The following is a 13,396-nucleotide window of genomic DNA, read 5'->3' as shown; positions in this document are numbered from 1 at the left end:
CAGGCAGTCAATTTCCTTGGCTATCCCCCAATGCCAACTTTAACCATAATGGTGTAAGTGACCCACAATACCGATAGTTTGAGCCTAAGTCCTAAATTCTGGAAGCAGGAAGCCACTACATACAGGAATGAAAAGAATTTCCTTCCCTTTCTTTGGATATGTTAAACTGGAATAAAATTTTGAAAAAGGCAGAATTTGTTTTTAGAGTCTTTCAACCTCCATTTCAGGGCTTTCTAAATGCCCAATCCTGAGAGTCTAAGCCTGAAGTGACTCATTTAATGGATTCAGCTTTTGATAGTTCTTTTCCTTTTTTTATTTAACTTCTGAATCTAGTTGTGCAAAAAGTACAAAGTTTTGTGGTTTTTATTTTCCTTCAGAGAAATACTATGGCATCTGCCATGAGGGTTGTAGAAGTTAATCAGGAAAAGAGGAAGAACTCTAAATGCACAGACCATTTATAAACTAGGCCCACCTAAACTTAAGTTTCTATAGTACCTTTTACTTTCTTTCATCTTGTTACCTATTAACACCACAATTCTCCCCCCCCCACACACATATCACAATCTGATCATAATGACTTATCTGCCATATTCTAAAATCTAAACACTATTATGCCAATAAGCTTCTTACTTGTCATTCCTTCAGCCTGCAATGCCATTTCCTCTCCTCCTAGGCCTGAGGGTCAACCCCTACAGATTCTTTTCACCCCTGCTCAAACATGCCTCTTTTTATGGAACCTTCCTTCCCTATGGGGTGCAATTACCATTTCCACTGTTTCTTGCTCTCTTCTATACAAGAATTACCTCTTCTATAATACTTTGTCTACCTTTCACATTAGACTACAGGCTACTTGAGGACTGGAATTACATCTTACTCACCTCCATACTCCTCAACATGTTTTATCATGTCTAGCATGCAGTAAGCATTCAACAAATGTTTGCTCCTTTGTGACTCTGACAAAATCAGTGAAAACTCATTACGAGTAACAACAATATTGGTGTCTACTCACTCTCAGTGCTTTTGAGGTCTTGTCAGAACAGAAAGATCACTAAACTAAAGATAAAAAAACAACATCCCACAAGCCAACAAGACAGAGAGAATCTTTCATCCTTTTTGGTAAACATTTAAATGCCTGCCAGAGACAGAAGAGAATCTTGATCTTACACCTGACAAATAAATTCTACATTAAAAAATTTCTTATTCATAATTTATAGATATCACATGGGAAAGAGAAAGGGCAGGTAGAAAAATAACATATTTATGTGCCATTTTTAAAAAATTAGAAAATTGGCAATATTTAGGGAAGGAATTACAGTCTTCAAAAATGGTGAAGATTTTCTTCTTTCTTTCCTTCCTTTTTTTCCTTTTCACATCTCTACTCCCAAAGTCAAAAGAAAAAACAATAAGATAAGGTCAACTAGCTCTATCAAGTGGGCAATCCTTAAAATCCTTCCCCAGACTACAGAAACCACCCAATTCAACAATTTTAGATAATATATATGTGTTACATACAGTTAGAGAATACCCTAATAACTTTTTCAGTCAATTGACCTACAGACACAAAATAAACAGAATTATATTTGCTCAGGAGCATACCTCCATGGAAGATGCCATTAATGCTTTCACAGAAGCTCTACTGTGAATAACACTTCAAATTACCACGTGGTTATGGGCTCAAAGATGGGCTAGATGCCAAGTCATTTAAAGTAGATCAAGTAACATGAATCTGTGCCAACATTGTTTTACCTCATCACTACATTTTCTAAATCTAAAAAGGTTGAAAAACGTTTTCAATCGGACTTCTTGAACTAATTGCTTTAGTAGCACAGTTCTATTAAAATGTATCTTGAACTCTACCTCATTCTAACAAGGAAATAACTTTTACTTAACAGTTATTTTAGAAGATATTTGCAAGCATACAAATAGGAAAACATACTTACAGATTGTATATCTTGTAATGGTTTTTATGCTTTGAATCCAAAAACCTTAAAACAAAACAAACAAACAAAAAGCCACCATTAACAAAAATGAGCTAACATTTGAAATTACATTAATACTATTGAGAAAAACCAAAAGACAAATTCTATTTTTCCTAATCTTAATACGATTTAAGTAAAAATAAATAAATAAATAACTATCCCCTCCATGGGTTTAAGCTAGTAATCATGTCATTCTCATATAATTATTACATTACACAGATTTATACAATCTGAAGTAAAGCCAGACCTTTTCATACAATGAATATTTTCATAATTGTGTCTTCAGCCTAACATAAGATGGAATAGTGAGACATAACTTCTTTAAAAAGCAGCTTTAGCATTTAGTTCAAGTTCACGTAACTCAGATTTGCAAGAAAGTCATAAGCCATCAAGTACTTTTAAAAATAACCCAGAAAATCAGACTTTTGATATTTGAAAGACATATTAACTATTACCTCTGTACAAAGTTTATTAAGCATTTTCACATATATACTCTCATTTGACCCTCACAAACCTCTGAGAGGTGGACCTTATTTACATTTCACAGAGGAGGGAAGTAGGTCTCAAAGAAATTACAGGACTTGCCCAAAGTCATGTACAGTTAATAAGTCAAAGAATGAAGACCAAAGACCTCAAGACAGTTATGAAACTAAACAACAACAACTACAGCTAACACAAGTACTTGCTACATGCCTGGCATTATTTTAAGCATTTTATGTATATAAATTTGTTTAATCCTCAAATCCTATGACGTAGGCAATAAGGGTTTAGAAGGGTACAAGGCTGAGGAATTATCAGAATACATAGAATAAAACAACAAATGAAAAACAGAAGACTAAAAAAAAAAGAGTCCAGGATATCCAACATATGATTAGGAGTTCCAGAGACAGAGAACACAGAGAAAAAAACCAAAGATACAACTCAAGAAAAATATCCCAAACTGAAGGACATGTTTTCAAACTGAAAGGGTGCATTAGCACTCAGCAAAATTGATGAAAACAGACCCAAACTGAGGCATAGATATCTTTGTGAAATTTCTGAATACTGACAAAACAAATAGGAGACCCTAAAAGCTGCCTAAGAACAGGTTTTATAAAAATAATCTGGAATCAAAATGGCATTACCCTTTTTAACAGAAACATTAGCAGCTAAAAAACAACTGGGAAGAAATTTTGAGGAAAAATTATTCCCAGCCTAGAACTGTATACCAAGACAGACTATATAATTCAAGTGTGAGTATATAATAAAGGCATTTTAAAGTAAGCAAAATCAAGAATAATTTTGCTTCCCATATATTCTAAGTTACTAAAAACTGCGCTCCAGCAATACAAGGATGGGATACCATGAAAAAAGATAATAGGTTCTAGGAACTGAAGAATCCAAGTCGTAGAAGAGGAAAAGAGAATCCCCAGAATGACGGTGAAGGGACATCTCAAGTAGACAGCCATGCAGCAAGTCTAGAGAGCAATTAATCCAGATTAGGGCAGATCAGAAGGCTTCTGAAGAAGATGAAATTGACATAATACCAAATAGATTCAAATAAGTTGAGAGATTTATACAATTAGGGGTAAATTTATGAATTAAAATTAAGAACATTGAAAACTAAACAAGTGAAAAAAAAAGAGAAATTTTAACTCCAGGGAAAACAACACAAGCAGGAAAAAGCAGTCACAATATACTATAATGCTAAACTGTGAATGGCATTTATCTAGATATAAATCACATACAAATTCAATATTGATATAACCAAAATTACAATTAATTACAATTAAACTACTGGGAGGAGGAAGGATGGAGAGGAAGTCCAAAAATATGTGTGTGGTGAGTTGGATAAAAAAAAAAGAGTCCATGAACTTTAATATGAAAAATTATGTTATTCGGTAGTACAAGCAATACTTATAACTTACTTTTATATCATAACTACAGTTGTAAATAGGCTGTGGTCTTTAAGGAAAAAGGGGTGCCTTGCTTTTAGCTTGGGCACCCCAGATATTCAGTTGAGACTCCAAAAAGGCAACATCTCAGGTATAAGGACCATGTACTAGCATTGTGGTTCCCAGCCCCCAGTCTGCAGGAACCAGGCCACACAGCAGGGGAGTGGTGGCCTGTTAGGAACCAGGCCACACAGCAGGAGGTGAGCAGCAGGTGAGCGAGCAAAACCTCATCTGTATTTATAGCCACAATTCGCATCACCACATAAGCTCTGCCTGTCAGATCAGCGTTGGCATTAGATGCTCATAGGAGCACGGACCCTACTATAAACTGTGCATGCAAGAGATCTATGTTTTATGAGAATCTAATGCCTGATGATCTGAGCTGGAGCTGAGGCGGTGATGCCACTGCTGGGGAGTAGCTGCAAATATAGATCATTATTAGCAGAAAGGTTTGACTATACAATAATATAATGTGCTTGAATCATCAGGAAACCATCCCCCTGCACCCTCCTCCCCTCAAAATTGTCTTCCATGAAACTGGTCCCCGGTGCCAAAAAGGTTGGGGACCACTGTACTAAGACAAAAGACAAATCTGAAATAGGCCTGCCTTAACAGCGAAAACCAAGCCTGACAAATGCCAGATCAACCACTAATTTAAATGCCTGCCAAAAAGAAACTTAGCACCCTTAAAGGAAATAACAATCCAGATCCCCGACAACATTCAACACACAATTAAAATTGACTAGACAAAGCAGAAAAATGTGACTTATTACTAAGGAAAAAAAACCAGTCAATACAATCAGCCTCCAAGATGAACTAGATGTTAGAATTAGCAGACAAGGACTTTAAAAGTAGCTATTACAAGTATGTACAACGATGTAAAGGAAAATGATTCCAACGAGTGAAAAGATGATGGAAAGTCTCAGAGAAGATGTAGAAAATATAAAAGATAGAAATTCTAGGACTCAAAAGTACAATATCTGAGAAGCAAAATATACCGGATGATCTCAACAGAAGATTGGAGACTGAAGAAGAAAGGTGTGGCAGATTGTATTTTCAAAAAATTAATTTAACAAATATTTACTGAGCATCTGCTATGTGACAAGCACTACTGTAGACACAGTGGTAACAAAACTTGAAGTAATGACAACCACAAAATGAATGCTCCTGGCAGCTTGATAAACCCAGTGAAGAACCAGCTTTTAAGAAAACAGCCTAACGACATTGGACAGCTCCCACTAATCCTAAAATAGGTGAAAAAGAAAAATTAGCATATGAAAAAAAAATATTTGCTAGTTTTTCCTGTAGTTAACTTACTATTTGGTAACCATATACATATTTCCCCTGCTGTATTCATGCTTAATCAACATTTGCTCTTAGAACCCTAGTATAACTATAGCTATTACTGATATTACTAATACTTGGAACTGGGCTTTTTTTTTTTTAAACACATACCTGACCCCCTTTCCAAGCATTTTAATCCTTAACTGTCTCTTGGTCATCTTCATGTTGTTAGAATTACTTTATCAGTCATATATCCAATACAAGGAATGTAACTATCTTGTTGAAAATGTACTGGCAACTCTTTACCTGTATAGTACTGCTTTCTCCTATATCACCTCAACTTAAACAAAAAAGCAAAAATAACAGCTTTGTATAATTCTGCTCCAAACTAGTGATTCCCAGTACTAAAGAAACTCTACTGTCTCTAAAGAGGTGTAGAACTGGAGGAAAAAGAAACGGTGGAGGAAGTGACCTATAATTCACTGAAGAAATTCAGAAGGCCACCAAAAATAATATAAAAAACTGCCACACATTTTTCCAAAGAAATTGTATCATTCTGTGTTTTTACCAACATGCATAAGAATTCCAGCTGACCTACACTCTTGCCAACCCTTGTTAGCCCTTTAAGTTTTATCCATTCCAGTAAACATGAAACAGTATCTCCTTGTGTCTTAAATTTTCATTTCCCTGATGATTGATTTTAAACATCTTTTCGTTTGCTTCTTGACCATTTATATATCTTCTTTTGTAAAATTTCTGTTCACACATTTTTTTGCCCTTTTCTTTATGGGGTTATCCTCTCATTATGAAGTTGTAAGAGCATCTTTATATATATTTATATATATATGTTCATGTCCTTTGTAAGATATATGTATTGCAAAATTTTCTCCAAAACTGTGTTTGCCTTTTCATTTCCTTAATTGAGTCTTTCAAAGAACAGAAGTTTTTAATGTTGATGAAGTCCAAGTTGTCCATTTTTTCTTGTATGGTAAATTTAGCATGTTCTAAGAAATCTTTAAACCAAAGGTCACGAAGATTTTCTCCTGTGTTTTTATCTAATTTTATAGTTTTAGATTTTACTTTTGAGTTTAGGTCTACAATTCATTTCAAGTTAATTTTTTTGTATGATGAGAAGTGTAAGTCAACATTCACTTTGTCTTCTTTGTTGTTCCAGTATTATTTGTTAAAAAGATTATCCTTTCCCCAGTGAAGACTCTCAGCACCTTTGCCAAAAACGTTAAATGTGAATTTTTCTGGAATCTCTATTCTGTTCCATTGACGCATACAACTCAATAATTCCACTCATAGATATTTAATGAACAGAAATAAAAATATATGTCCACAAAATTTTGTATTATACATGAATGCTCACAGCGGCTTTCTTCATAATAAACCCAAATTGAAAACAACTCAAATGTCTACCATAGGTAATTGATAAATGTAGGTCATATTCATACAAAGGAATACTACTTGGCAATAAAAACAAATTACTGATATGAGCAATAGAGATGAATTTCAAAAATATGATGCTAAGAGAAGGAAGCCAGACACAAAAAGAGTATATACTTTAAGAGTGTATTTACATAAAATTCTGTTATATAGTACAGAACAGGCAAAACTTGTCTACAGTGATAGAAAGCAGATTAGAGATTGGCCGGGACCAGTTTGGGGACTGACTGCAAACGGGCATGAGCAAACTTTTTATAACACAAATGTCCTAAATCTTTATTGTGGTGGTGTTTATGGTGTGAACATGGTGGGGGGGGGGTGTGAAAACTCATTGAACTGTATGCTTAAAATGGGTACATTTTATTATATATAAATTATACCTCAAAAAGTTGATTTTAAATGTAATATGAATAGCCTCTGATTTATAAGTATCAGTTTGTAAAATGTAACCCACATTTTAAAAAATCTCAAATCTCTTTTGGTTAATTCTAGAGAACACCAATAAAAGGAATATATTATCTTCAGGAATTAGAACGTTTTAGAATGAGAAGCAAAACAGCACCAATTGCCTAGAATAGTACTGTCCAAAAGGAAAATGTTTTGTATCTGTGCTATCCAATACAGTAGTCATTAGCCACATGTACTATTGAGCACTTGAAATGTAGCTAGTGCAAGTAAGTAAATTTATTTATTTTAATTAATTTAAATTTAAACATAATAGCTACATGTGGCTAGTGGCTATCACATTGGATAGCAAAGATCTAAAAGATACCTATCTATGAAAAAAATCCACTAGAGCACAATACATATGCCTCCTAATCAGGTAACAGAAGTGGGTATATTCTTAGAATAGAGCATAAAATTGGAACAGAGGAAAGACACAGTAAAAATTAGGGACTTCACAACTGTCAAAATATCTACTAAAAATATTTTTAACTATATGCAGTTTTCTAACAAATTCTTAATATGCTTGATTTTCTTTTGTTATTAGAATAGAAAGAAACTACAACTCTGGTCATATTTCTAACTAAGAATGAGGAACAACTTGGAGTGGAAATGCCAGGAAACAGGGAGAAAGTGTTCATATAATTTTAGAGTTCACGTCACACAAGGAAGGAAATACTGGCATAGTTAGATATGATACAGATCAGTAAAACAGATTTCAAAAGCTTCATTTAAATAACAGGCTATGAATTCATAACTCAATCTGAAAAGGAAAGACTAAAGGCTTTAAAAACTAAAATTCTACATAAACAACTATAAAAGATTCTAGTTTTAAAAAGACAAAGGAGGAAAAACAAATCATTAAGAAGACCAACCAACACAGCTAAAGAGAATTTGCCCACAAAGTTCAGGTTTAAATAAATACATATCTAAAAGCGAAAAGGGGGGGAATAATCACAGATGAATACATAATAGCAGCATATATAAAGGAATACAAAAATGGTAAAAAAAAGCAAAAGAAAAGGCTTGGAGGAGGGGAGACTGCTCAGACCAAAAAGAACAATAAAGAAATTAGAATTCCACAAGTTAAACAGCTGTATAATGCTAGAGACAGGAAAAAAGCAGGAATTCCTAAATTCCCTTCTGACTTCCATCTTCTCTATCCAAGAGAATATTCCTCTGATTCAATAAATCAGGCATAGTGGGTAAATGACATTTCTCTGAATTAAAAGCATTTTCTGTGTGCTGATTTAAGCAAGGCTATTTTTAAAAGAATATTTCTTGATACAGTAGCTATCAACAGAAAAATCTTTGATATTCTGTGATTATACATATTAGTAAAGCAGATAGTTAACAATAATTCAAACCAAAAGATAACCCACCAAGCTCTTTGCACTATCATTGCTTCATCTGAACCTTGTAGTCACAAAATTCAAATGGCAACAGAGGCAGGCACGATAGTAGTGTCTGAAGAAAGAGTAAAACTAGTTTCCTTTATTTTAGAGAGTTCCTAAAAATCATTAAGAACAACAACAAACAACCTAAAAGAAAATACATGGAAGACAGGGTCAGTATACAAATAAACACATACCCCAAAAATACATATGGTCAATATATCGAAAAGCTACTTAACCTCACAATTAAAGAAATGCAATCAAATTACAAGATACCATTTTTGGCCAACAAATTGCAAAAAATTAAAATTTGATAATATTCAGTTTGCCAAGGTTGGGGGTGGAGGAGAGGGAGAGAAGCACTCAAACACGTTGGTGAAAACATAAAACACCATTTTTGAAGGCAAAAGTTTAAACTACAGATGCAATGGACCTAGCAACTTCACTGCCAAGAATTTACCTTAAGAATATACTCGGAAAAGAACACCAAGATACATGTGTGAAGATGTTTATTAGAGCACTGTTTTCAATGGCAAAAAACTGGAAATAATCTAAATATCCATCATACAGGACTGTTTATTATGATACGATCATAAAATAGAATAAAAGGTAGCCAATAAAACAATCAGGCAGATATCCACACCAATATGGAAGAATCTTAAGACATATTCAATGAAAAAAAGCATGGTGAAGAACACTGTACAGTATGTTCCCATTTGTTTTTTTTAAAAAGTCAGTAAACAATTTTTAAAAGAATATATGAAGTGTTTAATTGTAGATACCATTGGGAAGAGGATTTAAAGGATAAGGAGTGTAAAAGTAGGACAAATTTGTAGGGGATATTTGTCATCTTTAGGCTGCTGAGCAATCAAATACCATTCCAGTTTGGAGATAATTTCCAGAGATCAGAAACAGATACCTCTTTCCTCATCTTTCTTTCATCACATGTACAGGCCTGATACCAGTTAGGCCCTTTTGCTCTGGACACTGAATCCTAGTGAGTGAGGACAAGGTACGGGAGAGTCAGAGATTACTCACAGAGATCACCAGAGGAGCTGAAAGTTCACGAGCACAGTCACCAGTATTGAGTCATGGCAGCAGTACCTAGCATATCAGGTGTCTAAGCAGCAGTGTCTTAAAGCAGACTGCTTTTGTTGTAGCCTCCTGGCCATGTCTTGCTTCTAGCTTCTACTCATCTTCCTAGCCTGGTTCTTAAGCTATGAGCTACGTAATGCTTTTCAAAAAATTCCTTTCCAATTACATAAATTAGAGTCACTTTATATCATCTGCAACCAAAAATGCTGACTTGTTTCTTTTATAGTATTTTTCTATAATTTTGTTGTGTGGGTTGGCAAAATCATACTTTTTGTGTGTTCTCTTTAATATTTGAACTCTCTGATTTCTTACCTTGCACTGTGGGCAACAGTGAGACTTGTAGGAGAATAAATAATCTTATTTAAAAGAACACGTTCTAGCATTTTACGAAGGGGAGGAGGTTATGTTCTCTTAAAAAACTTGAATATTACTTAGGAAAACATTCACCATGGCTGCCCCTCCCTCTTCCTCCTCTCTCCTCCCAAGGATTTTGTGCCCACAGTTGGCTCATTGCCTTATAAGCCTGACACAATGGAAAGGTGGGAAAAAAAAAGCAAGAAAACAGCACTTTCCAAAGGGAAATGGGAAAATCTGCCTATAGATACTTGGAAAGTAGAGACTAAAAAATTAGACAAAAGCAGAGAGGTAATTTCCCCAAATTTGGATAATCTAGAATATAAATCTTTCTAACTATACCTAACTTCAAGTAATTTCAATATATAAAAATCTGAATTCATTAACAACTCACAGATTTGAGAACACTCTTTATTTTAAAAAATTATTTACTTTCTTCAAAGAGTTCCTATAAAACAGATTTAAACAAGCTCGAGTATATTTTAAAATTATTTTTGTCAAAAGAACATATAAACATACATAGAAATGACATAAAAAGTTTATAATAAAAAATTAGTCGAATACATATGGCAGAGTAAGAAGCACAAGGAACCCATCTCCCCACCAAGATAACAAATGTAGTGGCAGAATCTATCTGATGGAACTATTTTGGAACTCCAGAGTCTACTCAAAGGTTTTCAGTTTGAAAGGGAAGGCTTAGATGGTAAATCATAGTTAATGTGAGTCAATTTTGGCAATTAATGCAGTTGTGGCTACCCGTCTCTCACCTCCACAGCAGGCAGCCATGCACGTGTTCCTGGTGCAACCTGCATCCAGCTTGCAGGAGTCAGGGTTAGCAATAAGGACCTTGCCCTCCAAATACCAGGAATCTATGTTCTGATTGCTAATTGCTGCTTCTGATCACGGATGTAAAGACACAGAAGCAGGCTGCCATTGTTGCAACCTTCACGAGCTGAAATAGTTTCCGGGGGATTTAAAGATCCAGAGTTATTTTGGGAGCCTTTTAGGAGCCAGACATCTAAGGATGATAATAACATTGGAAAGGAACCACATACACAGGGGAATTTAGGAAGTCATTACACATGCCCAGGGGAAAACACAGGCTGAGAAGATCTTCCATTTACACCTTAAGCTGGATTCCCAGTACAGAAATAACCTGAAAAATTGAAGAAACAAACAAAACCCCAGCAAATCCTAGAAAAAGGGGAGAATCTGATTTCCATAAATACCACTCTTTAAGATTCAAATTTCAGTTGTCAACAAAAAGTCACAAGGTATACAAATAAAACAACACGAAACAAAAAGTAAAAGTCATTCAAAGGGAAAAAAAATAAATGAACAGAAACTGTCCCTGAGAAAGATCAGATGGCAGACTTACTAGATACAGACTTTAAAATAAATATCATGCTTGCTTTAGTAGCACATATGCTAAAAATTGAAACGATACAGAGAAGCATAGCCCCTGCTCAAGGATGACACACAAAATGGTGTCCTGTATTTTTAAAAATAAATAAACAAAATGAAATAAAATGAATATTTTAAAGATGCTCAAAAATCTAAAGGAAGATACTGACAATGTCAAAAAATGATGTATGAACAAAATGGAAATATCGATAGAGAGATAGAAAATATAAAAAACCAAAAAAGAAATGCTGGAGCTAAAAAGTACAATAACTGGAATAAAAGTTTACTACAGGAATTCAAAAGCAGATTTGGGCAGGCAGAAGAAAGAATCAGTGAACTTGAAAGGTAGAACAACTGAAAATACCACATCTGAGGACCAGAAAGAAAATCTGAAGAAAAATTGAAGTAAAGAGCCTAACAGCCCTGTGGGACATCATCAAGTGGATCAACATGTGCACTTTGGGAATCTCAGCAAAAAAGAGAACAGGCAGAGAAATTATTTGAAGAAGCAATAATCAAAAACTTATCAAATTTGATGAGATATGAATATAAATACTCAAGAAGGGTCAATGAACTCCAAGTAAAAAAAACTCAGAGACCCAAAGCAAAACAGATTCCAATCAAACTGTTAAAAGACAAAGACAAAAAGAATCTTGAACTGAGAATGAGACAAGCAACTTGTCACATACAAAGGATCTTCAAAATGTTAGCAAATTTCTCATCAGAATCTTTGAAGGACAGAGGCAGTGGGATGACATATTTAAAGTCCTGAAAGGGGGTAGAGGGAAAAGCTGTCAGCTGTGAACCAAGAACTATATATCCAGCAAAACTGTCCTTCAAAAGTGAGGAAGAATTTAAGATATTTCCAGATAAAAAGCTGAGGGAGTTCATTACCACTAGACTTGCCCTGCAAGAAATGCTAAAGGGAGTACTTCAGGTTGAAATGAAAAAACATTAGATAGTAACTTGAAGTTGTATTAAGAAATAAAGATCTCTGGTAAATGGTAAATCCATGAGCAATTATCAAAGCTAGTATTATTGTAACTTTGCTTTGTAACTCTACTTTCTGTTTTCTACATAATTTAAGATGCTAATGCATTACAAAAATAACTATTAGTCTATGTTTTTCGACATACAATGCATAAAGATGTAATTTTATGACATCAACAACTGAAAAGGAAAAGAGGATGGAGCTGTACAAGAGTTGAATTTTTGTATGCTACTGAAGGTTAAGTCGGTATAAATCGAAATTAGAATGTTGTAACTTTAAGGTATTAAATGTAATTATCAATGGTAACCACAAAAAAAAAAAAAGCTACAGAATATAAACAAAGGGAAATGACAAGGGAATTAAAAAGTTTCTCTACAAAATATGAGCTAAACACAAAGCCAATAAGGCAGAAAATGAGGGACAAAAAACCTGTAAGGCATATAGAAAACAAAATAGCAAAATGGCAGAAGTCTTTCCTTTTCAATAATTACATTAAATGTAAATTGGTTAAACTTAATCAAAAGACAGAGATTGGCAGAATGTATAAGAAAAACAAATTCAACTGTATGCTATCTACAAGAGACTCGTTTTAGATCCAAAGACCTAAATAGGTTGAAAAAGACAGGATGGGAAAAGATATTCTACACAAGCAATAAGCAAAGAAGAGTGAGGGTGGCTATATTAATATCAGACAAAATAAACTAAATGAAAAAACTTATGAGACAAAAAGAAATTATATATTGATAAAAGTACCAATACAGCAAGAAGTTATAATAAATATAATCATATATACAACTGAGACCATCCAATTATACAAAGCAAAAATTCACAGAATTGAAGGGAGAAATAGTTTAAAAATAATAGACACTTCCATACCCCATTCTCAGCAACAGACAACACCAGACAGAAGATAGGTAAGAAAACAGAGGACTGGACAACACAATAAACCAACTAGATCTAATAGCCATATTCAGATTCCTTTATCCAACAATAACACAATACATATTCTTGTGAAGTGCACATGGGATGTTTTCCAGAACAGACTGTACGTTAAGCCACCAGCCAACA

The 13,396-nt window shown here is 34.2% G+C and overlaps 1 protein-coding gene across 1 annotated transcript in view; it reads right to left on the bottom strand.

Annotated features, from left to right (window-relative positions):
• The window catches only part of PTEN (phosphatase and tensin homolog), a 90,745-nt gene that overhangs the window by 35,988 nt on the left and 41,361 nt on the right, over nt 1–13,396 (bottom strand). Inside the window, exon 3 of the mRNA XM_012659721.1 lies at nt 1,941–1,985. Within this exon, the coding sequence (XP_012515175.1) occupies nt 1,941–1,985 (45 nt within the window). The remainder of the gene's footprint in view (nt 1–1,940; nt 1,986–13,396) is intronic.

Source organism: Propithecus coquereli, unplaced genomic scaffold (genome assembly GCF_000956105.1).
Source record: "Propithecus coquereli isolate 6110/MARCELLA unplaced genomic scaffold, Pcoq_1.0 Scaffold63, whole genome shotgun sequence".
Taxonomy (NCBI): Eukaryota; Metazoa; Chordata; class Mammalia; order Primates; family Indriidae; genus Propithecus; species Propithecus coquereli.
This window is presented reverse-complemented; position numbering and strand designations above follow the sequence as displayed.